General features: G+C 50.2%; 2 protein-coding genes across 4 annotated transcripts in view; both read left to right on the top strand.

The window, feature by feature from the left end:
* The first annotated feature begins 455 nt into the window (after positions 1-455).
* SCAMP5 (secretory carrier membrane protein 5) lies at positions 456-7,600 on the top strand. Of its 2 annotated transcripts, none has more exons than XM_033070359.1 (7): positions 456-579; positions 2,093-2,169; positions 2,414-2,542; positions 4,195-4,351; positions 4,980-5,081; positions 5,241-5,358; positions 5,448-7,600. In XM_033070359.1, exons 2-7 carry the CDS (start codon positions 2,163-2,165, stop codon positions 5,640-5,642), a joined length of 708 nt encoding a protein of 235 aa, XP_032926250.1. In that variant the 5' UTR covers positions 456-579; positions 2,093-2,162; the 3' UTR covers positions 5,643-7,600. The 2 variants fall into 2 exon arrangements, with proteins under 2 accessions (XP_032926250.1, XP_032926251.1); XM_033070360.2 differs by lacking the exon at positions 456-579 and adding an exon at positions 646-800.
* A 338-nt stretch (positions 7,601-7,938) lies between these two features.
* The window catches only part of PPCDC (phosphopantothenoylcysteine decarboxylase), a 21,918-nt gene continuing 2,062 nt past the window's right edge, over positions 7,939-27,794 (top strand). The window contains exons 1-6 of one of the 2 annotated variants that reach the window (XM_033070358.2): positions 7,940-8,845; positions 10,067-10,231; positions 13,522-13,617; positions 15,772-15,900; positions 17,488-17,656; positions 20,212-20,809. In XM_033070358.2, the coding sequence (XP_032926249.1) occupies positions 10,079-10,231; positions 13,522-13,617; positions 15,772-15,900; positions 17,488-17,656; positions 20,212-20,297 (633 nt within the window). In that variant the 5' untranslated portion in view covers positions 7,940-8,845; positions 10,067-10,078 and the 3' untranslated portion in view covers positions 20,298-20,809. Of the gene's footprint in view, positions 8,846-10,066; positions 10,232-13,521; positions 13,618-15,771; positions 15,901-17,487; positions 17,657-20,211; positions 20,810-27,794 lie in introns of those variants that run through there. The other variant, XM_033070357.1, reaches the window with a different exon arrangement.

Here is a 27,794-nt window from a genome sequence, read left to right as displayed (position 1 = left end):
CAGAACCCCCATCCCTATAGAGCCCCCCAGGCCACATAGAGCGCTCCCAGCCCATGGAGCCCCCAGCCCTATAGAGCCCCCCCAAGCCCTATAGAGCACTCCCAGCCCATGGAGCCCCTAGCCCTATAAAGCCCTCCAAGCCCCATAGAGCACTCCCAGCCCATGGAGCCCCTAGCCCTATGGAGCCCCCACCCCTATAGAGCCCGCCCCCCAAGCCCCATAGAGCACTCCCAGCCCATGGAGCCCCCAGCGCTATAGAGTTCCCCCAAGCCCTATAGAACTCCCCAAGCCCCATAGAGCACTCCCAGCCCTACAGAGCCCCCCAATAAAGGCCACGCCCCCTCATCCGTGACCCCGCCCCTTCCCCTCGGCCCCGCCCCTCCATCCGGCGGCATCAGGACCCTGGACAGCGGCGGGCGCTCTCGCGAGATCCCGGCGCTGCCCATAGCCCGGGCGGCGGTGGCGCCGCAGTCTCGCGAGAGCGCGGTCGCTGCGGCAGGAGCAGCACCGGGCGGGCGGGCGGCCGCCGCCACCCGCCGGGGACCGGAGGGGACGGGGCAGGACGGGTCACGCCACGTGGTGAGTCCCGGGAGAGGGAAAACACCGCGGGGTGAGCGCTCTGGATGCTCTCTCCGAGGGGTCTGACCGCCCTTTGCACCGATCTCCCGCTGTGCTCGTCGCTTGCGGCGGGGGATGCGCGGCGTGGGGGCAGCCACGGTGACCCTGCACACGCGTGGGAGCAGCGCGGACCGAACGGGGCTGGGGCCGCCCTTGTCCCCGATCCAGGCCGCTGCTGGGAGGTAGGGATGCGTGGGGCACGCAGCCCTTCACGCGTGGAAACGCACAGGCAGCGATCCGCGGCGAGGCCGATCCTTGCCTGCGCTCCCCAAACCCACCCCACGCACCAGAGGGGTTTCTTCTCGGTGCCATCACCTATGTGATCCCCCCTCCTTTTTCCATATTCCAACCCCTCCACCATATTCCGAATTTTACAATAAAACCCCGCCCGTATTTATCGCTGTCCCCGCGCTTTCGCCCCACGGTGGGGCAGGTGTGGGGTCGGGGGGCTCCTGGCCGTGTCCCCCCGCTCCCGACACACGTGGGAAGGGGCGGCCGGGCGGACGTCACCGCGCCCGGGGAGCTCGTATTTATAGCACCGGCGGGATGGAAGCATCCGGGGCTGCCGGTGGATGTCGGGAGACGGCAAGTCCTGGGGGAAGATCCCTAGAACGAGCCCCCTCAAATCCTCCCGGGAGCCCCAAGCACCAACCCCGTGTCCTGGGAAATGTGTTGGCCGCTGCCAGATCTGCCCGGATGGCTGGAAAAGGGCAAAACTTGCAGGCAGGTGGGGATACGCCATATTCACGCTTCTATTTAAAACCTCAGCTCTTATTTTTTTTGCTTTAATTGGCCGTAATTTTCACTTCTGGCACAAAGCTGAGCATGGAATGGTCTGGGATGGCCCTGGGATGCCGAGCTCCCCCCTTTCCCACCTGCATGCTCTGGAATGAGGTGCCAAATGACATGAGTAATTGTTAAGCCAAGCACTCAAGTGACTCATTAGTGACAATCGCCACTGATTTATTTTTTTTTCCATCTGGTTTCTCTGCTCTGATTTCCCTGCTCCCTTTTTGGCCTTGTTTTTGGCTTTGGCTTGCAGAGATGGCAGCTACGAGGCAGCCAGGTAGTCCCCAGTGCTGGAATTCAGCAAAAATAACAATAATACATTTTTTTCAAGAATTATTTTGGGGGCAAGTCATGAACTTGAGGGTTTCAAACTGCCCACAGCCACCTCCTTTCCCTGCTGCCCTACCTGGCCCTCTCCTGGATGTAGGTCAGTTGGGAGTGGGAGGCACCACATCACTGGATCCTCTCGTAATCTTCTGCCTTAACTGGTACATAAGCCTGAGACAGAGGAGCCAGGATTTATCTCACTGCCAGCCAGGTGCCAGCCTGGATGTGTGATAGTCCAGAGTGTCACAGAAATGAAGCAAACTGCTGTCCTTGAGTTGTTTTGGAATGGGGGGAAGGTGAAGGCTTTTGCAGATGTCCCTGACCACTTCAATCAACCTTTTCTCTCGTTCTCCTCCAGCTTTGCTAAAGCTCCCTCGTTTTTTCCAAGTATTTTTCCTGAGGAGCAGAGAGGCTGAGTGTGTGCCAGCATGGCAGGTATGGGGTCTCTGGAGATAACTGTGGGCTTTACTGGCCATATCATCACCTCATTAGTCACCAGTGGGGTGGTGGAGCCGTGTGGCCAGTGAGGGCTGAATTTGATCCTTTTGGGTGGGATGGTGGTGGCTTCCATGGGAAATCCCTAAGTCCTGTGTAAAACTTGTCCATTCTTGGGGTTATTCAGGAAGCCTCTTGGTTTTTGTTCAGCTGTGGGCTGACACAGTGAAACTTTTCATTGCAGAAAAGGTGAACAACTTCCCTCCCCTGCCCAAATTCATCCCCCTGAAGCCATGTTTCTACCAGGACTTCGATGCGGAGATCCCGCCGCAGCACCGGACCATGGCCAAGCGGCTTTACTACCTCTGGATGCGTGAGTGGCTGCGTGGCAATGCCTCCAGTGGGATTTGTTTGCCTCTCCAAAGGCTGCTCCTCTGGGAGCTGCCAGCTGAAAGGGCAGGGCAAGGTCAGGGGAAGCCCTTCTCCCCCTCCAGGCCTTGGTGTCTCCTGTTAAAACTCAGGAATGAGATGTGGGCTGCAGTATCCCATGGATCCCAGCCCTTCCAGCCTCCAGGATGGAGCTGTGGAGCTGGCTGAGTGTCCCAGGGTCGTTGATGGTGATGTTGATGTCCTGCTGTAAGGAGGAGACGGCTCAGACTGGAGGGCTGGTGTGCCTGCTCCCCAAAACGTAGAGCTTGAGGCTTCACAGAGCTTGCCTGTTCCTCTTGCATGCCTCTGTGTGCCGTGCTGTGCTAACAGAGCTGTCACCAGCTTTCAGCTCTTCCAGCTATCCTGGATCTCTCTTCTTCAACAACCCTGGGCAGGGAACAGAACCAGAGGGACAGGTCACACCCCAACATAGGTGGAAACGTGCACACCTCAGCTGGCACCAGCATTTCATTTCTTTATAGAAGAACTTAGTTCCCTTATCAGGCGTTTCCCCTGAACTTTGGAAGCATCAGGGTGTGCCTTGTGCTTTAGGGGCAGGTTGGGAAGAGCTGAGCTAACACCACAGAGGTTGTGTGTTCCTGCTTTTGGCATGGCACCAGGCTGGCATCCCTGGGACTGTGTCCCATCAGGAAGGTGACCCTGGGGTAGCTTCATCATGTCAGGAGGCATGGCAGGAAAAAAGCTGTGCTTCCCCAGGGAAGCTCTCTTGGGGGTGTTCAACTCCCTCCCCATCCCAACCAGGATGTTCTTCCTTTCAATGTAACACAAGCTTGGTCCTTGCTCCTCAGCACAAGCACCAGCTCTCAGAGCCAATCGTAGTCCCTTGGGTTTTGCCTCTGGAGCTCCTCTCTGAGTCATTTTCTCCCCACCAGCCCCTCAGACATGCAGCACAGAGTGGTCCCTTCGTGTCCTTTAGGGCAGCTGAGCTCCTTCCCCTGCCAGCTGCAGCTCTCAGGCAGGCGGCGGTGGGAGGGCTTTCATTCTCGTCGAAATAATGAATCATTCTCCCAACTCGGAGGCGTCAGAACGCAGCTGAGCCTTCTCTGCTTTGTCCTGTGTCTGCTGAGCTGGGATTCATAGTTGGAGCCCTTGTGTGGCCTGATCCCAAGCTGGGGTGGGCGAGGGAAATGTGTCACCCCCTGAACTGGCGAAGCGGGGTCAGGAGTTCAGGATTTTGGCTCTCAGCGGTGCTTGGGGAGCTCCTGCACAAGCTCCTTCGGCAAAGATGTATCTGGAGCAAGCAAAAAACTTCACCACAATTCCTCCAGCTTCCTTCTGCTAGTGGAAATGTGTCCTGTCTTGATAGGAGCGGGAGGATGTGACTCCTGCCAATCTGCAGAGCCCTGGAACTGCTTAGGGAGTTACAACTCAGCGATACATTGATTTTCCTCCTGTTACACTTAGCACAGACCTGACCCCCTTGGGCGCAGCCAGCCTGGGAATGTGCTCCAGGCTCGATTCGAGAGAAGCCCAGCTAGAGCAGGACTCCGAGGCTACATCCCTGGGGTCGGGGTCCTCGGTGTCTCAGTGCCACCCTTGCGTGCTACTCTGCTCTGTGTGTGTGTGTGTTTGCAGTGAACAGCATCACCTTGGCGGTGAATCTCGTGGGCTGCCTCGCGTGGCTCATTGGAGGCGGCGGAGCTGTAAATTTTGGACTGGCAATTCTCTGGCTCATTCTCTTTACGCCCTGCTCCTATGTCTGCTGGTTTAGACCTATTTACAAAGCTTTCAAGTAAGTGGTTGCACCTGAGCCTGGCTTCTTTTTGGCTTGTTTTCCTTCCTAAACGGTCAGTGTGTAGCTTGGGGCATTGCCTGACTAACTGGGGGAATCCCTTTCTGTGCAGCCTTTTAGCTTTACTTTCTAACCTCCAAAGCCAGAGTGTTTGGGATTTCCTGGGGGTCAACCCCCCCACCAGGTGATGTAAGGACACTTCCCATGTACCTCTGTGTAGCGGTGGGGGACAGTGGTGAAGATGCAGCTGGGGTGCCACTTTCCCTCTCATCCCTGAGGCATTTTTCATGTTTTTCCACGAATCTTTGAGGTGTTTCTACGGATTACCCACAGTGCTGAGGTCGATCCCCAAATCTAGAGAACTAGGGGTATATTTGTTCCCCATGTGGGGTGGTGTGAGCTGAGAGCTGTGTCCCAACACAGACGTCCTCGAGCCCGGCTGACTGAGCTGGGAGGGTCTGGTCTGGTGGCTTTCCTAGGTGCCCCTTGACCACCTCCAGCCTCTTGCAGTTTCTCCTTTACCTTTAATTTTGCTTTTCATGGCCAGACCTGATACGTAGGAGCATCTCCCTTCCCTTGGAGTGCAGCAGAGACGGAGGTGCAGGAGTGACTGAGCCTTCTCTTGCAGGACAGACAGCTCCTTCAGCTTCATGGCCTTCTTCTTCACCTTCATGGCCCAGCTGGTGATCAGCATTATCCAGGCAGTGGGGATCCCTGGATGGGGGGTCTGGTAAGGAAAACGCTGCTGTGTTGGGTACAAGGGTGGTCACTGAGGTATTTATGATCCTTACTGGTTCTCTCCTTGGGGAAGATGGTTTGAGGAGCTGGGAGGGCTGCTGGAAATTTGGGAGAGCTGGTGACTGTACCGGTTGTTTCCATCTCCTTGCAGTGGCTGGATTGCAGCGATTTCCTTCTTTGGGACCAATGTGGGCTCGGCTGTGGTGATGCTGATCCCCACTGTGCTCTTCACAGCCATGGCAGTGTTCTCCTTCATCGCTCTCACCATGGTATGGCAGGAAAAACAGGTTCTGCATCACTTTGGCTGGCCCTCACTGCCCTGGCTGCAGGCACTCAGCCCCTCTGGATTTCCCTGCAGGTGCACAAGTTCTACCGGGGGAGCGGCGGGAGCTTCAGCAAAGCGCAGGAGGAGTGGACCACGGGGGCCTGGAAGAATCCCCACGTGCAGCAGGCGGCGCAGAATGCGGCCATGGGGGCGGCGCAGGGCGCCATGATGCAGCACGAGACGCAGTACTCGGCCACCCCCAACTACACCTACTCCAACGAGATGTGAGCAGCAGCGGGACTCTGTCCTGGGGAGGAAGAGCTGGGGGGGAAAAGGGAGGAGGAAGCCTGAGCCGAGTTTCTGCAGCTGTCTCAGAAAGTCAGAGTGTACCATAATGGTGGTTCTTTTCCCGTCTTTGTAATGAGATCCTTTGGGATTTTTTTTCTTTCCTTTTTTTTTTTTTCTTGTTTTTTTGTCTTGAGCTCTTCTTTTCTCCTTTCTTTTTCATTCTGAAGAGGCTGTGAGTTGACCTGCAGGGCTCTTGTTGTGTGTGGTAGTCGGTGTCCGTTCACGTGTCTTCTTTTTCCCTGTGGAATAGTGTACGGTGGTGGTTTTTTAATTACTGTGGTGATAGGTGTATGTTAGAACCTCATCAGCCAAAAGCCCCCCCATGCCCCCCAAAAGGGAAAAACAGCAACCAGCACCCATCTTCCCTCTTGGAATAAGCCCTGAACCACAGGTTTTTGACGTGTGTGAGTTTTCTCTTTCAGTTGGTAGTGTGCAGCCACTTGCCACTGTCTCAGCAAGGGCAAGCAATCCTGGGAATTCTCCCTTTTTCTTTTGCTTTTTAACTAGCAGGTGGCTGGCTGATTTAGCATTAAAAAAAAAAAAAGGGAAAAAAAAAAAAAGAACCCTCAATCCTGCTGTTGATATGCTGGAAGCCAAGAGATTCCTAATCTACACCCTGGCTCAGGATCTACAACTTCTCTCAGTGTGTGGTGTTGTAAGTGAGTCGTTTACACTTTGACGTGGAGGAACAGTGTGTGTGTGTGCGTGTGTGTGTGTGTGCTGGGGAGCAAGGACAGGTTTTCCCATCCCATTCCAGATTCTGCATCCTGAGTCTGTGTTTTTTAAAGGCTTCTGTTTTGAAAAGCAGCTGTAAAAGCGACAGAGCGTTCCTCAGAGGACTCACGCTTGGGCAAGGCTGCGGGTCAAATCTTGCCACCCCGTATCCCAGCACATCCAAGCAGTCTCCCTGCTCATGGGAATAGCCATGCCAAGGTTTGTCCCCCTTAGCTTTGGAGGTTTGTGCTCATTTAAGTCTCTTAAGGAAACCTCCAGGCTGGAGGAAAGGACTCCCGCATACTTACGCTCCTAAAAATCATGGTGAGATGTGGCCATGTGTTTTCCTGGTGCAGAAATCCCTGTCAGGCCCGAATCCCTGCCCAATTCCAATTCTCATTCCCAATTTGGGGATGTTGGACATTAAATAATGGTCCTGCACCCTAGCAGGAGGCAGCTGAGCTCAGACCAACACTTTTTGGGGAAGGTGACTGGCACACCCTGGAAAAAATTGCGTGGGAGCATAAATGGGATGGATGCTGCAGGGCAGGAGTAGGGAAAGCTACTTCTCCAAGATGCTTTTCAACTCTAAATGCACTTTAAATAAGCCAAATTTTTCTCCAAGCCCTCGAAAAGCAGCCCAAACAGAATCCAATCCAGTCCCTTGGCTCCTGCCTGGCACAGGGAAGGAGCTCAGTGTGCCACCAGCCAGGACTGTGCAAGTCCCCAGCCCTGTGTTTGTCCCCTCCAGTGATGCTTGGATGTGACCCCTGCCCCTGAGAATCACCCCAAAAAGAACCTTTTCTTCTCCAGCAAAGCACACCAAGACTAATTTCCTTTTTAAGGGTATCACTCCAGTCATTCTGCAATAGGCAGTCGTCTCTTGACCAGACTAAAATGCAGCTATGATAAAATGCTCGTCTGTGTGTGTGTGTATATATATTTATGTATAAAATGTCAGGAGAAAAGTAATCCTTTGCTAAGCCTATTATGTACTTAATCAGGTTTAAATATTGTGCAATCCATTTCTAGCTCGCCTAAAACTTACTCTGCCAAACCACGTGCTCTGTCATCCGTGTCTGAGAAATGATGGATTAAGTGACTTCACCTCTTGCATTGACATTAAGATGCATCAATAATAACTGTAACGAGCTGTAACTAACAGACATTGCTTCAGCACCTAACCCTCCTCTCCAATGTGTCTCCTGAGTGTGTGAGTGCTGAAATGTTGCCCCGTGGCTCCAGCCAGGTGGGAAACTCGACTCCTTCTTCGTTATTTGTAAGCTCTCCCTGCTCCAGGTGGGGCTGATGTGGGTGTGGTTGAAGCGTGGTGCTCCTGAAGCCCACGGGATGGGAGAGACTGGGAGTTCCTGCTGCTGGGCAAGAGGCCTCTGGGGATAGAACACACCTGGGGTGTCCCTGTTGCCTTCCACGTCCTACAGTCAGCAAAGCAGAGCTCTCCAGCCTTGGACACTTCCAGGGATCCAGGGGCAGCCACAGCTTCTCCGGGCACCCTGTGCCAGAGCACAATTCCTTCCCAACAGCCCACCTAACCCTGCCCTCTGGCACGGGAAGCCATTTCCCCTTGTCCTGTCTGTGCCTCGGACAATAAATACCCATTCCTTTGACCCACTTTCCCCTGCCAACTCTTGTGTGGCTGCCCTGAGTCCTGTAGGAAAGGTTTCACTCCTGGTCCCTAACACTTTCCTAGGCTTACAAGCCACCCCTGTCACTTGAGGGGCCCTCAGACCTTCTCCTTGACCCCGTTCTCCATACGCCGAGGTTTTTTGGCTTTTGTTACGTTCCAAAATCTTGCCGCGAGCCAGAATCCCTGCTAAGACCACTTCCTGAGCAGCCTGAAGGTTGCTTTGGCGGGATCCCTCGGGTGGGCACGACTGCGGCACGGGTAGCAGCACAACCGCCATAACCCGGGACAGGGCCCTGAGGCGCCGCCATGACACCCCCTCCTCCCGCCGGGCGCGCGCGCTGCCCCCACCAATCAGCGCCGTGGGCGGGAACAGCACACACCAATCAACGCTGCGAGCTGGAGGGGCACGTACCAATCAGCACTGTGGGCGGGAGCAGCGCGCACCAATCAGCACTGTGGGCGGGAGCAGCGCGCACCAATCAGTGCCGCGGGTGGGAACGTCGGCAACCAATCAACGCCGTGCGTGCGCCCGTTCCCGGCAGCCACCGCGGCGCCGCTCCTGCCGGTGCCCGCTCCCCTCGCGGCGCTCCCGGCTATACCTCGGGCGGTACCGGAGCGCTGTTTTTACTTTCTGGGAGCCCCCGGGGCTTCTCGGTGCTGTTGTGTGGCCTTTTGGAGCCCTTTCCGGTATCGCTAGCGTATTAAAAGTCGGTTTAATTAACTCTTAAGGGCCTGCAAATTGCTTGTTTTCTAGTGGCTGCTTCCCCACAGCTGTGTTTGGGTAAGAGGAAAGCGCGCCCCAGCACTTTTTTATCGTTATATTATGTGTATTGTTATACATACAACTTTTATTATAATCCTTTGCCCTTATTTTATAATTTTTTACCACTCTTTTGCTATTTTTGCCGCTATTTTTAAATATGGACCACTTTTAATGTTTCAGCTTTTTACCATTATTTTACCATATTTACCATAATTTTGCCATTTAAATGATTGTTTTATAATTTTATAATTTTTATCCTTTCTACCATTACTTTACAATTTACAAGCATTTTGAAAATTCCATATTGAAAAATTTACTTTTAATACCCGAACTTTAATTTGTGGATGCTTCGGTGGAATTAATTGTGGACGTTTTGGAAATATCCTAGGGGTGCTTTAGGTAGATAATAATTTTAATTATTTATAGATTATAATATTATTTTAAGTAGATATAGATAAACACGTGAAGCTCTCAAAAATCAGGGCAGCCTGTGTCCATCTTCTTTCCACCCAAAGTGATTCCAAGCACCTTAGTTTGAACAACAAGGACATCACTAAAATTGAACAAACTTTGCAAACGGATGCAGTGACTTTTCAAGAACTGAATTTGCTTCTTAATCATTAATTGATTATCTTTGAGATGCTTGTCTTAATTTCCCCACCAAAACACTAATTTCTGATTTTTATCACTGTGGCAGCAGCAGACATGAATTAGAGCACTAAGGAATAATTTTTAGCGCTGCTGTAAATATTTAGGAACACAGAAGGAAACAAGATGGTTGTGCACGCAGTGAGGCCCCACATTTTTAATTATTAAGACATCTCTGTGCATTTATTAATCACCAGAGAGTGCAAAGGGAAAGAACTCAGCAGGGGATTGTTTGCCTTTAAAGAACATGGTGTAAAATTTTATCCCAAATTGATTTATTTATCTGTCCTAAATTCTGGACTGTGTTCAGCATGTGGGAATCTTCATTTTGGGGGGCATGAACTTTTGTGGCCTCTGTGCTCAAGTTTTAGGAGTCTATTTCCCCATATCTGAGAGAAAAATGTAAATAAACATTGAGCTGCTCGTAAAGTTCTGCTGGTGCCTGAAATGCTTGTATTTGTGGGATGACCCAGAGTAATCCCATTTTTCTGAGGAGTCCAGGTCAGATCTGTGCCCTCAGGAATGTTTTGTGGTTGGAGCTGTGCTTGGAGGCTCTGTCAGTCCAGTCTTTGTTTTCCTGTGCCTGCACAGCTGGGTTGGAGCATGGAGCCCCTCTCCCTGTCAGAACCAGGCATTCCTGCAGGAAACAGCTCATCTGTGGCCCAGGAAAAATTCCATGTGCTGGTGGGAGTGACTGGAAGCGTGGCTGCCCTCAAGCTGCCCCTGCTCGTCGCAGAGTTGCTGAAAATCCCTGGGGTGAGCAAAGCTGTTGGTGGAGCTTTGTAAACTTGGAATTACCCTGGAGTTTTGAGGAGAGATCACGTGGCTTCTGCTGAAATGACAAGTTCCTCCTTGGGTGCACTTCAGAAATTTCTGTGAGAATTCCACCTGGTTTTTAAATTCCTTTTTTTTTTCCCCCCTTATAATTTCATAATTGAAAAGGTCTTTGCTTTGGGTTGGTTTTTACCTGGAGTTTGTCCTTGTCAGTCAAGTTACCAGACAGAGGTGATGCTTCTGAAACTTGAAATCTCCAGGGTATTGCAGTTTTCTAAATGTGATCCAGAAAGGTAAAACAGACCTTGTGAAACCAGAAATGGAAAACACAAGCTGCTAGATGTGTTCATGTAGTATTTTTTTACTATTTGTTGTCTGGAATAACAGAAGTGCCCAGCAGAGGCCACTGGTGACTGAGTAGGGAGGGAAATGTGCTCTTTCCTGCTGTAGGATAAAGTTAAGCATAGAGAACTTCTAGGATTTTAGAAATGGAGAAAATATTTTGGAGCAGTGAAATAAAAAAGTGGCAGGGGCAAGAGGGTGCACTGAAATCTGCAGATTTATTGATGAGATTGCTGCATGAATATCCTTTGGGCTGACTTGGGAGGCTGTACCTGGTGGATGCAGTGAGTAGAGGCAGAGGAGGTGCTGATTTATTTGGCTGGTGTTGATATCCAAGCTGGAAAGGGTGCTGGAGGTGAGGTGTGTGTGGCAATGTGAGGCCTCAGTTAATTTATGACTGGAGCTGATGTGATCAGTGAGGTCAAAGGTCCCAGCCTGAAATAAGAAGGACAAAGAAAAATGACATCAAGGAATGAGGTGACCAGCCCTGAATCAGAGATAGAGATCTTCTAATCCTCTGTTTCTTGGATTACCTTGGCTATTGTCCATTTTCCTTTGTTCCTGGGGCTTGGGACATCCTTCTGTGCAGGTGACAGGCAGAATGCAAATGTCCCATGGTCAGAATGTGGCTCAAATCCTTTGCTTCTCTCTCAGCGTTTGTTTCATAATTAAAAGCTGCAGACAGCTGGATTCAAACTCCCTGTGCAGCCCCAGAGGTCTGTGACATCCAGTGCAGACTTTGTGGCCACTGGTTTTAGGGCAAAAAAAGCAAAATTGAGACATCCAGGAGTTTATAAAAGCTTATTAATCAAAGTTATTTACTCATGTCTGCTGACATTTCAAGGTATAACCTTCCCATGGAGTTTGTTGATCCTGCACCAAGCTGTTCCATCATTTTCTTTATTGCTGGGGGAGAACTTCACAAAGCAGCCAGGGCAGGAGCAGAGGAAAGGCTTTGATACCAGACATGTGGTCACAGGCTTGTGACCAGAGTGGTTAGTTTAAATTGATGTTTTGCCTGAAATGGTCTGTGGTGAACGACTTGGCAGAGTGATTTTGCTGCTCATTAAACTTTAACACCTCCTGGAGGGTGCCAGTGGATGTGACAGCTCACTGCCTTTTGCTTGACTTGTCCTGGAAGTGTCCAAGGCCATCTTGGGAGCACCTTGGGGTAGTGGAAGGTGTCCCTGCCCAGGGCAGGAGGTGGAACTGGAGCACCTTTAATTTCCAATCCAAACCAGTCTGTGATCCTAGGATAAAGAAAGGCAAGGACAGACTTTTCAGTTTTGCTCTTGAAGCTCCAGGATGTCACCTGGACTTCAGTTTTAAATTGACCCTGTCACATCATTGTGCACCTGCCAGGCAGTCTCTGCCTCAGCTTGCAGGTGCCATTTAACAGAGAATCTGCTCATTCTCGTGTGCTCAGGCTGTCTGGACAGATTTTGCTGTCAGAACTATGAAAACCATTAAAAAATAATCACATGCACCTCCTCACCCTGAGCAGAAAGGGCTGTGCCAGGAGAATCCTCTGTCAGAGACCTGTGGTACTACCTGAACACAGGAGAGCAAACTTTGTGGTGAAGTTTGTTTTGGAGATTTGACTTAAGCCAAACACCTCTAACTAATCTAAACTGTCTTCAGGGAGGGAGTTTGAGTGTGGCCAGACTGCCTTTGCTGTTGAAGATATCCAGGCAAACAGAGGGTGTGCCAGGTAAATAGAAAGAATAAACTGTGTAGGCTACAGGGATCTGGAGAACACTGACCTCTTCCCAGTGTAGCTGGAGGGACTTGCTGAGAATGAGGGAGCCAGCAGGAAATATTCATTGGGGAGAATATTTAACTCATAGAAAAACTTTCTTGTGGGGGGTGGTGGGATTTCAGACTCCTTGAACATCCCCTGGAATGTTCTGACCTGGAATGGTTGGATGCACTGTTCAACCCCAGAGCTCTTCCCTAATCCTGGGCTTACACTTGGAAGAAATAATTTTTTTTTTTTCAATGGTAGCATTTCAGAGAGCAGCCATCCTTATTCAAACTGCTCAGTGGCCTTTAGACTCCCCAGATAAATAAATTTTCTTGCAGCCTGAGGTTAACACCTCACCCGAGGCCCGCGGTGCAGCCGAGCGGCGATCGCGCCTTTGTGGGTGTCGCTGCTTGGCTCGAGCAGCTTCCTGTGGGGTGAGGTTAGCATGGAAATAATACACTTAGCTAATGCCTGGGAGTGTGATCTTCACACTCAAAAACACTACAGACACCTGTGATTCCCAGTCACGGGTGCTTCGAGAAAAACAGACTTTTAGAAGAGGCAAAAAACCCCAATGTACAGTACCCAAAGTGTGTTTGTTATCAGAAAATGGGGAAAATTACCAGTGGCCTCAATATGCCAAGCCTGGGATTTTCCACTGCTCCCAGCTGTTATTCTAGTCTCACAGGATGCAAGGAGCCTCATTCCCAGTGGAATAAATGGTGTTGGGAGCTGGATTAATGTGCTCTGTCACATCACTGCTGCTGTTGCAGAGAGCTTCTTGGAGCCAGCAGTTGATTGTAGCAAGGAGTGCATACACTGAGTGCCTCATCAGTTTTCTGCCTCAAGGCACAGTTTTCCAGCAGGAAGATGCTGCTGGTAGAGCTGATTTTTCCCCATCTCACTGTCTGATCAAGAGCACCATGCAGTTGGTTCTGGGAGCTGCTGGAAGGAGCAGGCAATGGCCAATCCAATGGAAAAAGGGTATTTTTCACTGTAATTAGCAACCTGAGGTTCATCTTCCTCATTACCAGTCTGTTTTAGGTTGACATGAAATGAGTTTCTGGCTCTTGTGGATGCCTATGGTGGCCTGGCCTTTCAGCTCTGAATAGGGGAGGCTCTCTGAGAAACCACAAAACCTTTGAAATTGTCCTCAAGTCTAACCAATGGTCTCCTTTCTGCTTAGCTCGAGGTAAAGGTGGTCACTACTGAGAAAGCAAAACATTTCTACAATGCCCAGGAGATTCCTGTGACCCTCTATGGTGATGAAGAGGAGTGGCAGGTGAGTTGTTCTTGCAAATAGAAGCATTCCTCTAAGTTTTCTTGCAAGAAACCACAGTTCTTTTTTAAACCTGGGCCAGGGCTCACTCCTTGGTCTAGTAGTTCAGAATGTGGCTTTTGAAGAACTGTAAGTGAGGAGGAAGTGAGAGGCTGCCCTGATGCATTGCAGGATTTTGTCCTGCAGCAAGCTGAGTGGTCTCTCTCCACCCTGGGCCCAGCTGCTCTGAGAGGAGTGTCAGGAAATGTCAATTCAGAGCCATGGTGAGTATGTTTGGTGCTTGTCATGACTCATACTTATCACGCAGGCAGCAGCTTCATTCTCCTTTGCTCAGCTGTCAGGGCTGTGAACATCTCTGCTCCCTGTTTTTTTTTTCTCCTGACTGCAATTTTACTGACACACTTTGAGAGTCCTTGAGTATGAAGAGGTTTGTTGTACAAGCATGAAGATTTGTTTTTCCATACATTTCATCCCTGCTTTGCAGTGCTGATCTGAGCACAGGGTGCTCTCTCCTTACCTCTGTTCCTGCTCACACATGAGCATGCTGGATGTTTCCAGCCAGGAAACTTTCTGGCTGGTCTCAGGGATTGGTGGATACCTACTGAACCCCAGGGTGCTCCAGCCTCAAGCTGTTATTTCTGAGGAACCCTCAGTGAGGTGATAGAAGAGGTGCAGGTCAGGCTTTGAGATCTGCTGGCACACAGGAGAGCAGGCACCAAGTCCTTGTGGTGGGAAATAATCACAGAATGGTTTGGGTTGGAAGTGACCTCAAAACTCATCCAGTTCCACCCTGTGCCATGGGCAGGGGCACTTTCCACTGTCCCAGGTTGCTCCAAGCCCAGTCCAACCTGGCCTGGAACATTTCCAGGGGTAGGGCAACCACAGTTTCTCTGTGCCAGAGCCTCACCACCCTCACAGGGAATAATTTCTTCCAATATCCCATCTAACCCTGTCCTCTGGCAGCTGGAAACCATTTCCCCTTGGCTGTTGCTCCAGGCCCTTGTAAAGAGCCTCCCTCCATCTTGCTGGCTCCTTCAGGCACTGGAAGGACACAATTAGGTCATACCAAAGCCTTCTCCAGGCTGAACACTGCCACTTCTCTCATGGGAGAGGTGCTCCATCCCTCTGATCAGCTTGATGGCCTCCTCTGGGCTCACTGTGACAGCTTGCTCATCATCTCCTTGTGAGATGCTTCACTGTGGCAATAAAACAAGAGGAAAGAATAGAAATGAGTGGAGGAGGTGGGAAAGGTGCTCAGGAGACCCTGGTTTTTCAGATGCTGCCTTTTTGTTGTGGCTTCCCATGACTCAGAGAAGGAGCACTTTGTGGCCCTGACACAGCCCATGCTGGCCTGTGGTTGGATGTCCTCTGGGGAATAAGCACCTGATGCTGCTTGCTGCTTCTCAAAACTCCTTCCCAGTTCACTGAGCTCTTAAAGCCAGGGTTCTCTAGAGCAATTCAGGGCTTTAGTGGAAACAGAAATATTCACTCAAGAGTTAGTGTGTCAAGGAGAAGCTGTGGCTGCCCTGTCCCTGGAAGTGTTCAGGGGTTGGATGGGCCTTGGAGCAACCTGCTCAAGTGCAAAGTGTCCCTGCCCATGGGATAAGGTGAGTTTTAAGGTCCCTCCCAACCCAAACCATTCTGTATTTTAAGAGCTGAGAAAGGATGGAAGTGCCAAACTGAATAAACCTCATCCATCATGGAGAAAGCTGACAAGGCACTGTTCCCTGCAGTACTTAGGAGGGTTCCCTTTGCTGCCGTGGGTGTGAGTAGGGTTGTGCATCCTAATTAAAAGTGATTTGTTCAATTAGGGGTCTGTACCTTATGAGAAGCCAGAGGGCAGCTGCACTTCAATGTGAAGCTATGGGTTCCCCAGGAAATGTGCCCCTGGTTTGGCTCAGCTGGCTGAAGGATGGAGCTCTTAGGAATAACTCCAAAGCTGAGGGATGCTGTGGATGGGAACAGCTCTTTGCTGGGAGATGAAACCTGTGCTTGTCAGATGTGTGAATTGCCTTGTGGAGAAAGGATCCCCCCCATCCTACTGATCTGCTGCTATACCTCAAATTTCATGAACATAATTCCATAAGGACCTGTTTCCTGGGGTGGGTTGATGAGGTGTGTGAGGGTTTGGTGCTCCCCACCTTGTGTCCCCCACAGCTGTGGAAGGGCCGCTCTGACCCCGTCCTGCACATTGAGCTGCGGCGCTGGGCTGACCTCATGGTGGTGGCACCTCTGGATGCCAACACGCTGGCCAAGGTGGCCAATGGCATCTGTGACAACCTGCTGGTGAGTACCCAGGCTCTGCCTGCCACTGCTGCCACCCCTCAGCACTGCCTGACCTTGCCTCTGTGGAATCTTGGTGCTTCTGCAGCAAGTTCTGCTCCCCCTTCATCTGCTTCTCTCTCTCCTCCCCAGCACAGTTCTCCTTCTCTTCCCTTCCCACTCCTCAGCTCTGACAGTCTCTCACCTCATTCCCCAGTCCTTGCTTTGTGTCTTCCCTTTTTCTGGAGGATGGTATTTCCTTGTGCGTCCATCCTCTCTCTCTGTCACTTGTACACACAAACACATGCTCACTCACTTTTGAGTCCCTCTATGTTTTTTCAATGCAATCTGGAAAGACACCTGTGAGATGAGATAAAACTGTTTACTTCCTGCTACTTCACCACCTCCCTCACCTAACATAGCACAGACTTTCAAATATGCTCATGCACACTTACTTCCCAGCCTCAGCTATAGAAGATTTTGCTTGTTCAGACTTGGTTTTTTGTTATTTAAAGTGCTCTTGAGGCTCTTAAGGCTAATCAGAAAGTGTATTAAAAGGGAGTGTGTTTCTTTGTTGGGTGCTGGGGACCTTCAGCAGGGCTGAATGTTTTGTGGCCTGGCATGAACCACACAAAAGATCTCCCATCTGAGTGACCTGCAGCCTTTTGGGTAAGAAGTGCATATAAATGAATAAAATCCACCCAGAGCAGGTCACTGGGGATGTGAGAGAAGCCAGAAAGAGCTGTGGGAGGGATGAGCAATGTCTTGTCCTTCTGAGTCCCTTATGGGTGTGCTGGTTTAGCAGAGGGAAGAGCTCAGGAAGGATGTCAGGGATGCATGGCTTCATGTGCTCCTGCTGATCTTTGAGAACCTTGTGAAGGGAAAAGGCAGCTCCAGGAAAGGAAAGTGAGTGCTGGAGGTGCTGGTTGGCACTTCAGAACAGCTTCCATCAGATTTCCTTGTGCTGGGAAGGGTTCAAGTCATGGGGTATAAAAAAGGATGGGCAGGGTTCCTGCAAGGACTCTGTGATCTGAGCTGCTCCCTTGGGATCTCCTTTGTTTGAAATTCTGCAAGGCCTGGGGAATTCCATGGACACTGCACTAAGAACAGCCAGCATTTATCTTTCCAAGGGGATGAGGTGATCCTGGATTGTCTGGAAGTGCTGAGGAGTCAGGTTTGATTGCCTGTAGCACACAGGAGCTGCCAAATGCTTTGTCACCTGCCAGCATCTCCTGCAGCAGCCCAGATGTGCTCATGTTCTCTGTATCCTGGAAGCAGCACTACTTCCTTGCAGGGAATCCAGCTGGCATATCATGTCAGAAAGACTCCCTGCCAAATTTCAGTGTTCAACTTTGTTATCTGAAGTGTTGCCCCGGGGTTTTCTCTGTAGCCAAGAGGATTTGTGGCCACCCCTCAGCTTGTCTTGTCTCCCACACAGTCTGTACATGTCTTGTCCCTCATCTTTCCTTCCTGTCAGAGATGAGCTGAGCTGGAATGTGCTACAAATTAGTCTCAGCCCATGGGTTAGTCCAGCCAGCCAGGCTGGAAAGGTGCAGCAAAGGGATGGGAAGGAATGAGGGAATCCAAGGCCTTCCTTGGTTTCTCCCGCAGACCTGCGTGATCCGCGCGTGGGACCTGAGCAAACCCCTGCTCTTCTGCCCAGCCATGAACACAGCCATGTGGGAGCATCCCATCACAGCAAGGCACGTGGAGCAGCTGAAGGGATTTGGCTACACAGAGATCCCCTGTGTGGTGAAGAAACTCGTGTGTGGAGATGAAGGTCAGTCCTTTTCCAGGCTCCTGCTCCTTTCCCTCCCTCCTCCTGCAGAGATGTGCTGCCTTCTGCTGCGTTGAACAGAGATGTTGAACTGCCATGGTTTGTACAACAAGCTGGAGTTTTACCCTATGTTATCCCTCATCATTAATTTTTAAGTAGCCTTAAGAGCTTCCAACTGAGCCTGATACTGAACAGAAATGCTCATTTAAGAAGAGAGGAGATAAAGAGAAAGAAAGTTCTGTGGTGAGTTTTATCAGCCTGGGATTTGGGTGTCCTGACCTTGCCCTCTGCTGGGACTGGGGGCTCTTTTCATTGTGCCTCAGTTTCTCAGCTCCATCATTGGGATTAAATCTTGTCCCTGAGAGCAGACAGTGAGAAAAGCAGATGCAGATGTGGTTGGGGGTGTAGCTGGACACACATTTAACATTTGTTGTTGTTGTTGCCTGGGTTACTTTTTAGCTTCCCAAACAAGTTTTGATTTGGGCTTTTGACACCAGAGTTCTGTGAAGTGAAAGAGGGGTGTGGAGGAAGTTCAGACTCTATACATTTAGCTTGCAGTGCTAAGAAATAATGGTCTCATTTGAGTTTTAGTAGCTGCTTTAAATGGAGGTATTTTGACTTTTGGGAAGGGCTTTGATACAAACCATTTGGATGAATGGATCTGCTCTTTTGTTAACATTTTATTGGGCAAATCTCTGTAAAACACACCCTAGTTCCAGCCACAACAGCTATTACCTGTACTGTGCACCAATTCTGTGAAACAGCCCCAGCTCCAGCAGGAGTTTAACCACCCTGTCAGTCCAATAAACAGTCTGTGACAAAGACAGGCTGTTAAAATGTCCCTCCTGGTTAAATGCTAGGCCTGGCTTAGTTTTGGAATTCTTAGGTAGTTGCAGTGCCTCTAGAGATTTGTGCTTTTGGAACTGAAAACTAAGAAATATTTACAATTAGGTGAGTGTAGTCAAGAAACTCAGACATCAGTTAAAATATCCTGGATGATTAGCCTTCCACTGGGATTTTGGACATGATTACATCAAATTTCTTCATATCCAGCTCAGCTGTGAGAGCAAACTCCTGAAGGAGCTGGGAGGAGAGGAATGCAGGGATGACAAGAGCAGCCTGACTGGACTCCACTTGTGCTTATGAGTCAATGTCCAACAAGATATTCCTGATGGCAAACACCAGGACTTCTCCTGGCAGCTTGTAGGGAGATTATGGCAGAGCACTAATGGATTCCATCTCTCTAAAGACCCAAACTAGTCTCCACAAACGACTTTTTTTTCAGCCCTTCCCCTTTTCTCAGGCCTTTCACCCCACAGCCTCTTCCACACTCATTTTGGTTTTGTGGCTTCCATCCACACAGGGGTTTCCCTGGTTTCCACACGTAGCAAAGCTCACACATGTGGTGCAGGTTTGCACCAGTTTTGTCTGTTGATGTTGTGGTTTGTTTTGTTCTAGGAGGTTTCTCTTCCTCACCTCATGTGGTTGGGTCTCACCTGAAATGCACCAGATCCTCATCAGATGCCCCCAGGTTTTACCTGATAATTTTTTGTCCTTTAGTAAAAGGGTTTAGACCGTCCAGCTGAAAGAGTTAGAGTACCAAACTGAGTTTCTTGATTGAATAGTTTCCATACTGCCATCATCATTGTCCTTGGCTGGATTTCTAGAGCCTGCTACACTGGCAGATTTCCACCTGTAGCCACGAGCTGTGCTGTAAGAGTTTGCTTTGCTAAACCTAAAAATCCAGCACTGAGGTGTTGGAGTAGTGGGTGGTGGAGGAAGAAGGAAGCCTTGGAAGTGTTCTGGAAGGGTGTAGCTCTGCCAGGCCATGCTGGGAGAATGTCTCTTGCCAGTTGCAGCTCTTCTCCCTGACTTTAGGAGAGCAGAAGGGTCCAAATCTGCCTGCAGCTTGTCCATGGATGCTCCAGACCTGCTGGGATTTACAGGTCTGAAAAGGAAGAAAACAAACCTCCCAGAACTCATTTCTGCTGAGCAGTGAATTATGAGATCAATTAGCCAGCAAGACAAAATATCAAGAGAGACTCCTTTTCAATCTTCCAAAAGAGACAAATACCTGTGGGAGAAGCTTCTTTCCTTAGCTCTAGGCAAATTAGAAATGTGAATGGCCTCAGTTCCCAATGCTGAGTTCAGCACACAAGGTTAGACAAGGTGATTTAATCATCTCAGGCTTTAAAATTCTGAACCTGAGTTAAAAACTGTTTCAAATGGAAGCAGCAGCACAGCATAGATTAGATGTTCATCTGGCAGATAACCAGCCCCAGAGGAATAACCTTTCCATTTTGTTCTGTCTAGCACTCAGCCTTCTCTAAGAGCTCCTCCCAAGATTCAGGCTGGTGGGCATTCACAGCAGCTTTCTCTGATGGAGGTCCTCTCTCTCAGGCAGAGTCATGGGAATGCTATGGATTTGTCAAATCTTTTGTGTAGGCAAAGACCATTTCAGAAAGATACTGAAAACACACAATTTTGAATTTCAATATACCCTGGAGAAAGGAGTGAGAGAGAGAATTTCACAATGTGGTTTTGCTCTTGCCCTGCAGGCAGAGGTGCCATGGCAGAAGTGTGGACCATCGTGGAAGGAATTAAAAGGATCCTTGAAGAACGGGATGTGCCAAGGCAGAGCTGATGTTTTGGCATGTAAATGGTGGTTTTGTGCCTTCCTGATGGTGTGGAGACAAAGGCAGCAGGAAGCTGGGCTCAGCTGCCCTGGTACTCATGGCATGCATACCTTGAGCTGCTCTTCAACAGAAGGAGCCAATGGTTGTCTTCCAGTTGATGCCAAACTGAAATGTGGTACCTCACCACAGACTTCCAAAAACCAGAGCCAAGAATGTGCTGCTTTAGTGTGGAAAACCCTGTGGTATCTTGGGAGTAACATTCCCAAGGCTGCTCAGCCCCCAGTGCTTCGCACCTGCTCTTTTCTGGGCAGGCTGCAGAGTGTGTTTGAGTTCCAGAGGAAAAGGCCCTACAAATTCCAGTGCAGGGTAATTCCAGCTCCTTCTAGCAAGTGTGTCTTGGACCATTCCTGCTCCACAAAGCCTGGTCAATAGCTCTGCTGGCTGCACGTTCCCAGCAGGAGTCATTGTCCAAAAAGCATTTTCTCTCTGGGAACTTAATAAAAAAGAATTTTTAATCCTGCCCCTAATGAGTTGCCCCTTGTAACTGCTTTGGGAGGTGTTGCCAACCAGTATCTTTGCTAAGTTGTTGTGCCTGCTTATGGCTTTTTTAGCAGATATGGAGAAAAATTGTCTGGAGCTCTTCAGGAAGGAGCTCTGCAGTCCTTTTGCCCTTTTGTAGTTGCTGTGTGGAGAGGGATGCAGGTATCAACCTCATTCCAAAATGCCTTCTGCCAATCTGGTGCCCCCAGTCAGGAAGCAAAGCAGATGAGGCCCTCATGGGTGTTTTCCCATGGGAATAAGTCTAACTTCATCTTTGATGAACTTTCCTGCTTGAAAATTAACTGCCTGACCTGAATAAAATGGGAAATCCTGTGCTCTTGTGGGCCAGACCAGGCAGGGCTCCCCCAGCCCAGCCTTTCCTTGGGAACACAGTCTTGTTCCTGAGGGGAATGGGAGCTGTGGAACATGCTGCTCTAGCAGAGCACTGCTGACCTACTGAGTTCATTTTTTACTAAACCCAAACAAATTTGAGGCCTTGGGTATAGCATGTGCATCCTGCCTGTGGGGGAACCCTCCAGCCCGCTGTGACAAGGGAAGAGGTCACTAGGTTAGGTGACACATCCATCCCACACAAATAAAACCTCTGAACTTTCCCTGTTTTGGTTCTTCCACTGATGGAGATCTGGGGAGTCACAATTTCTGAGAAGGATCCTGGTGTGAGCAGAGCTTATTGCTCACACAGAGGGCTGTAGTGGTTTTTTGGCTGTGACTTCTGCATTTTGCCAGGATTTATGGAGTGACCTGCATCATTTGCTTGTGTTCTCAGCTCTCAGCCTCTCAGAGGAGCTTCCCTTAAGCTCACTGACAGTAGCAGAGATGTTTCTGGCTTCCCTGAGTTCTGATGGTGAGTGGTGTTTCTGCTGCTCACAGGGAAATGTGTGTTTTGGCTGCTACAGCTGGCACTTGTCCTTGGGGCTCTGTTGTGGCTATCTCCTGTGCCTGGAGTTGTTTATCCCTCCTCCTGCTCCCTGACTTGGCAGCACAGAAAATCCAACAGAGATTCCTCTATCCCAGGACAAAATACCACATCCCTGATAAGAACCTTCTCTTCCAAGCCTGCTTTTCTGCCTTGAGCTGCTCCAGAAATGTTGATCCTCCGTGCAATTGCTGTGATTTTTTCATTGGAAGCAGGTTTGTGATAGCATAAACCTGTGCCCAAACCACCTTTCCTTCAGGGCAAATAGAAGAAACAGTTCAGCTCCTCCTGGGAGGCAGGAGCAGCTTGCAGCCTGGCACAGGTACAGGTCCCCACCCATGGCCAGGGTGGGCAGGAGCTGCTCCCAGGGGAAAAGGAGCAGGAATAGAGCTGGGGGAATCCCTGTCTGCTTGAGGAGATGACTTTGGGACAGTGTATTTCTAGGATGAGACTTGGGGTGCTGATGCAGGACCTGAATCCAAAGCTCCAAGGCTCTGTGCCAGCTTGGGGAATAGGCACTGCCAGGCTCTCCTTAAGCCAGTGAGATCACCAGGAGGTGTTTGAGGGATGGATCCCTCAGGGCATTCATGCTTCCACCTCCATCCCTCAGTGCTCTGTGTGTGACTCAGGCTCACTTCCCATGAGCTTTTTCTTTTCCTTCAGCTCTTCTTTCTGAGCCACACACCGATTTTTTGTTTCACTTTCCCATGAAACTCTCAGATGACCGAGGCAGCACCCCCATGAATCCTGCTGCGTTGCAATTTCATTCATCCTACTTAAAACTGTTTATCTCAGCATGGCTTGGGAGTGATAAAGAGCCAGGACAAAAGCTGAGCAAAGGCAGCAGCCCACCTCCTTTCCTGGGCTTGGATGTGCCTCTCAGCATCCCTGGCTGTGGCTGCTTCCCCTCCCCCCACCCCAAACTCGATGGGATCCCTTTGCTGCCTGGATTTGGGGAGCACCAGAGGAAGATGGAGATGCTGTGGTGCTGTTTTGATCCAGCTTTTATCAGGAGTTTGCTCTCCAGCTTGCCTGTCCCATCCTACTCCTCCATCTTGGGAGTCTGCAGTAGGAAAAAAACATCTGAAGAAGTGACAAAACCTCCCCACATTTAGTCTTTGAGCCTCTGTGATGCACCTGGTGCAGTGGCTTTGCACCCCGGGGCTCCGGATTTGGCACCTGCCCCCCCCACCCGGCGCGGGGATGCCGCCCACTCCACATCCCCAGAGCACGTGAGGTGGCAGGAAGTGGGTTTGTCCCCAACCACAGCCCAGCCAGGCGCTGGGGGAGGCCAGGGGTTGCCACAGGGTGACACATCAGCGGTGGCAAGTGAGAACTGGGGGTGTTGGGAGGTTTTTTCCCTTTCCTTGCTCTGGCAGGGTTCAAAACAACACCATGAGACACGAATCTTCCTCCTGTAAGATTGCAGTGACAGTAGAAAAGGGAGATGATCCAAAGGGGATAGTGCTGGTTCCAACCTCTGCCCTCATAGTTTGCTTTCCATGTGCTTCATTTTTTTTTGTCTGGCCAGCCCTCCCAACTTGGGAGATGCTGGGAAGCAGCTGCATGACCCTGACTTGGTGATAAGGTGGGTGCCAAAAGAGCCAGCAGGGCTCAGCAGACTCCTTGCATAGCTTGGCTTCGGTGGGGCAACCTCCCAATTAAAACTTGCAGGTGCAGGGTTCTTCCTCTGGCCTCCTGTCTCAGTGGGTGCTTGAAAAATTGTTTCCAGGAGTAATTAAACTTAATCAGAAGCTTGAATTCCCTGGAGCTGGGATGCTGAGAGATGCACAGGGGACTGAAATAATCAGATGGGGCAGTTCCCTGCTAGGTCTCATCCTGTCTGGGGTTTTATTCCTCTCTGCTAGGTCTCACTCTATCTGGGGTTTTATTTATGGAATCTCATGTTGTCCTTTAGATGGAGATTTTTTTTTCCTTCTGGTAATGCTGGCTTTGGTGTTGTACCTCACTTTTCTGACTCTTCAGGGAAAACAGGATAAAGGGGATGGAATGACCAAAGAGCTTTTGTGCTGTCCAGAGAGATGAGGAATAAAAGTCACTTTAGTCATCACAGTAAAGATAAAATGAATTTACTCTTGACCACAGGCTCCTGGGATCCTAAAGGGAAATGGGCTCTGCGTGGAGACTCCTAAAATCAGGCTTAAAATTATGCTCCAGCAAGTGTGATCACAAAGACTGAAATTGGGGAGTGCCTGCTGTGCTCCCAATCCCTTGTCCCATGGCATTCTACCCCTGGCAAGTCATTGTTGGCCACTGCCAGCTATGGGGAGAGAGCACCCCAGCAACCCTTTTCCCACCTGGTCCCACAGGAGTATCCAGAAAATCCCCCTACATCCTTCTTCCAGGGCTGGGCGAGCGTGCCAGGACAGGCAGTGCCAAAATAAGCTGGGGGAGAGCCAGCACAGCAATAAAAAATGTATAAAAGGGATTTATTTATTCCTTCATGGCTCCTTGGATGACTGGAAGAGCCTTTCCCCAGGAGAGCTGTACCCCCAAGAGCAGCCTGAGCCCAGGGCCTGGTTCTGCTGTGTCTCCCTCGATTTCCATGGGGTGCTTGGGTGGTTCATAGTTTTGGATAACTGTGATTCATGAACTCCAGCATGATAAGGATGAGGGAGGAAAGAAAAGCCACGTCAACCTGAAGGAATGTGGCTGGTAGAGAGCCCAGCCTGCAGCTGGCAAAAGCCCTGGGAGAGGGGAAAAAGGGACAAGAGGAGAACATGTGCCTGAAAAAATAGCTGCAAACTCCCATCCCTGCTTCAGGGGCTCTTGTTCCCCAAATACACTGCAGCTCTGAGGCCATGGGATGGCTCCAGATAAACTCCACTAACATGGGGCAGCAGAACTTCCTAACTGGGGTAATTGTTGCTGTTGTGTTTGCACAGGGCTGGCTGTGCTCCCGAGGCTCTAGACCACTGCTCTGCTTCCCTGAGGATCAGGAACTCCCGTGGGGTGTGGGAGCCATGCCAGAGCCATGCCAGCCAGCCCAAAACGAGGGAAGCAGGGACCTTCATCTCCCTGCCTGCTGGGCACATGGCTTGGGCAGCCAAATACATGCTGAGATTTCCTTCACCGCTGGGAATGAGGGTGGCAGGGAAAGCCCTGACCTGGTTCCTGCTGCCCCCTGTGCAAACACAGCCCCTTTACAAAGGCAGCAAAATTTGGCTGTGATGAGAGAACACGGCCATTATCAGAAAGAATTGCAGCTGTGCGATGTGCCAAGGCACAGGCAGACCTCTGCCCCTTGTTCCCATCCAGAATATCCTTCCTGAGGGCGGGGAGCTCCTGCTCTTGCAGCATCCCCAGGGAGTCTGCATCCTGCATACCCTCGGGGTGAGTCTGCTCTGAGATGCTCCGGGGTGGATGTTATTTACAGCAGCATTTTTCAGAGATAGGAAATCGCTCTCGGTGCCGGGAAAAAGCTGCTGAGGTGCGGGCAGGGTGCAGCTGGAGCACCCAAATACCTGCAGCCCGTGAACCCTGCCTGTTGCCTCGCAGAAAGTCAATATTGACCCTCGGTCGGCGCTTGCACGCACCGGCACTCCCGCTGCGAATGCAGGACAAAGCCCAGCGCGTCCCTCCAGCACCGCCTCTTTATAAACAATCATCATTCAATTATCGGGTCTGCTGGGGCTTTGTTGGAAGTCAGACAGCTGGGAAAAGCCGTGGAGAAAGAGAGCTGCGGCTGCTCTGTTTCTTACTTCTCGCCCTTCTCTCCTGATCCAGAGCGCCCATCCCAGCTGGATCGCTGCAGGGAAGGGACAGCATCTCACATCCCATCACATCCCCAGCTCCACTGTTGTGCCAGAGCCGGGACATGGGAACTGCAGCAGAAATAAAAACTGAAGTGCTTCGAAGGCTTGGCCTCCAAAGGGGGAAGGTGATGGGGGAGCAGAGAGGAACCAAAACCCAGCAGCGGAGGAACGTACGGAGGGCGAAGGGGAAGTGAAAGCAGCTGTGATTATTGAAAGCTCAGATGTGAAAGAGTGGGGGCACTATCTTTGGGGCTCTCACTTCCCTGTCTGTGCAGGTTTTCTTGGCTTTGGGTTATTTTTAACCCCGTCCCTGTCTTTGCTCATAAATTCCACCCTGGGGTGGGTGGGGTTGGTGTCACTGGAGGTGAGTGTCACGTGTAGTATTGGAGTTTGGGGACTGCTGAGCATCCCTGCGTGGTGGGCTTTGGGGGTTTGTCACGGTCTGCACAACCTGAGCAGGGGTCGTGATGGTTCGTTTGACCCCAGGGTGCAAAAGACAAACGGCAGGAGACTAAAGTTTTATTCAGCAGCAAGCAGCAATGCAGTTTATTGAGTGCCAACAACGCATAGGGAAACGAAGTAAAATGGGGGGAGAGAGAGAGAGAATAGAAAAACGAAGTAAAAAAGGAAGAAAGAGAGAGAGAGAGAATAGGGGGAATAGGGACGTCCTCAGGTCATCTGTCGATGGCTTCCATCCGTGGGGAGAGACAGATCTCAAAGTCTCTTTGCAGAGTAATAATTTGTTTTAGTTTGGAGGACAGGTGTTTGCTGAGAAAGGCAGGAGCCTCTCTTTGAAATGGAGAATGTAAACTCTTTTTCTTTAAATTATTTTAATTTTGAAATTAAGGGGCTCTCAGGAAAAAATATGAGAATTAGGAATAACAGATCTTTTCTAGGGAAATTAAAGTAGAAATACGGTACTACAAAGAAACAAACTCCAAACCCTGACAAAGTCAGAGTACAACCTGACACCCCCTCAGGCAGGGTGTTGGTAGCAGTCCCATTAAATGGTGGCTGTAGTCTTTTTGTAGATGTGGTTCAGTTGAAGCAGTGGTTCTGTAGAAGGTGCAGTTTTCCTCCGGAGGTTTAGTGGTGATGTGGAGAAATCCGGTTTCTTTCTGGAGTTTAGTGGAGAAAGGGCTACTTTAGCGTCTCAAAACTTCTGTTTTATTTTGGAAGAAATATTTTCTCTCTGGCTGGAGCAACTTTTAATGGGATGAAGTAATTTTATCAGTCCCACAGTGGGACTCAATGGGCCATTAGCAGACAATGACTCACTGGAGGAAGGATGGGTTGTGAAAAGATAAAGAACAATGCCCTGCCTGGTTTCAATGGATGGCCCATTAGCAGAAATTCTCCCGTGGAGATAAGGATCACTGCCCCACCCTCAGCAGATGGTGATAGAATAGATACCTTTTATCAGATACCTTTTATAGATACCTTTGTAACCCCAGACATTATTTTATAGTCATTTTCCAAGGCCTCTGGCCAGAAGGTGGGGAGATTTATGGACTATTGTGTGTGAGGCCTGTCACTCTGAAAAGCAGGTGCAGAAAGTACAGCTCCTCCAGCCTGCTTGAATGCAGTGTACTGTGACAGCACAGCACACACCTGAACACAGTCCTTGGCAAACATCCACCTCAGCCAGGGCAGCTCCTCTCTCAGGGTCTCAGGGTCCTCCAGTCATTTCGATGGTCGTGAGGCAGATCAGGGAATCTTCGGTCTGACCCTTACAGGGGTCACTCAGCATCCCTTCATGGTGGAGATTGGGGGGGTCACCCAGAATTCCTGGCCTGCTGACTTTTGGGGACTGTTCCCTGCCAGGGATGCAGATATATCCAAGCTGCATCAGGCCTCTCCATCCCATGGCACATGGGCTGTATCTGCATGTTTGCCTCCAAATAAGGAGGTATTTTAGTCTTTTAAGCAGTCTCACAAATATATGGTCCCTGTCCCCAAATATTTTCTGCAGGACTGGGCACCTGGTGGTGGGGCAGAGTGGAGGGTTTGGGTACATCAAGCACCTCAGTAAAAGCCTTTTGAACATGAAACACCATCACCAAGGGTTGAAAGAGCTCCTGGTTTGGTGTCAAGCGAGGGTTTTCTTTCTCCAAAAATAATGCTTCCTGTAAATGGTCCTTATCCCTGCAGCCTCCATGCTTAGTTTTGAGTAACAAAATTCTGCAAGTGTGTGGATTTAAACAATTTAATAGCACTAATTAAATAATTAAAACAATGCAGCCCCTGCCCCA

Source organism: Catharus ustulatus, chromosome 12 (assembly GCF_009819885.2).
Source record: "Catharus ustulatus isolate bCatUst1 chromosome 12, bCatUst1.pri.v2, whole genome shotgun sequence".
Lineage (NCBI taxonomy): Eukaryota > Metazoa > Chordata > Aves > Passeriformes > Turdidae > Catharus > Catharus ustulatus.
Note: the sequence above shows the minus strand (reverse complement) of the source record. Positions and strands in the feature narration are given on the sequence as shown.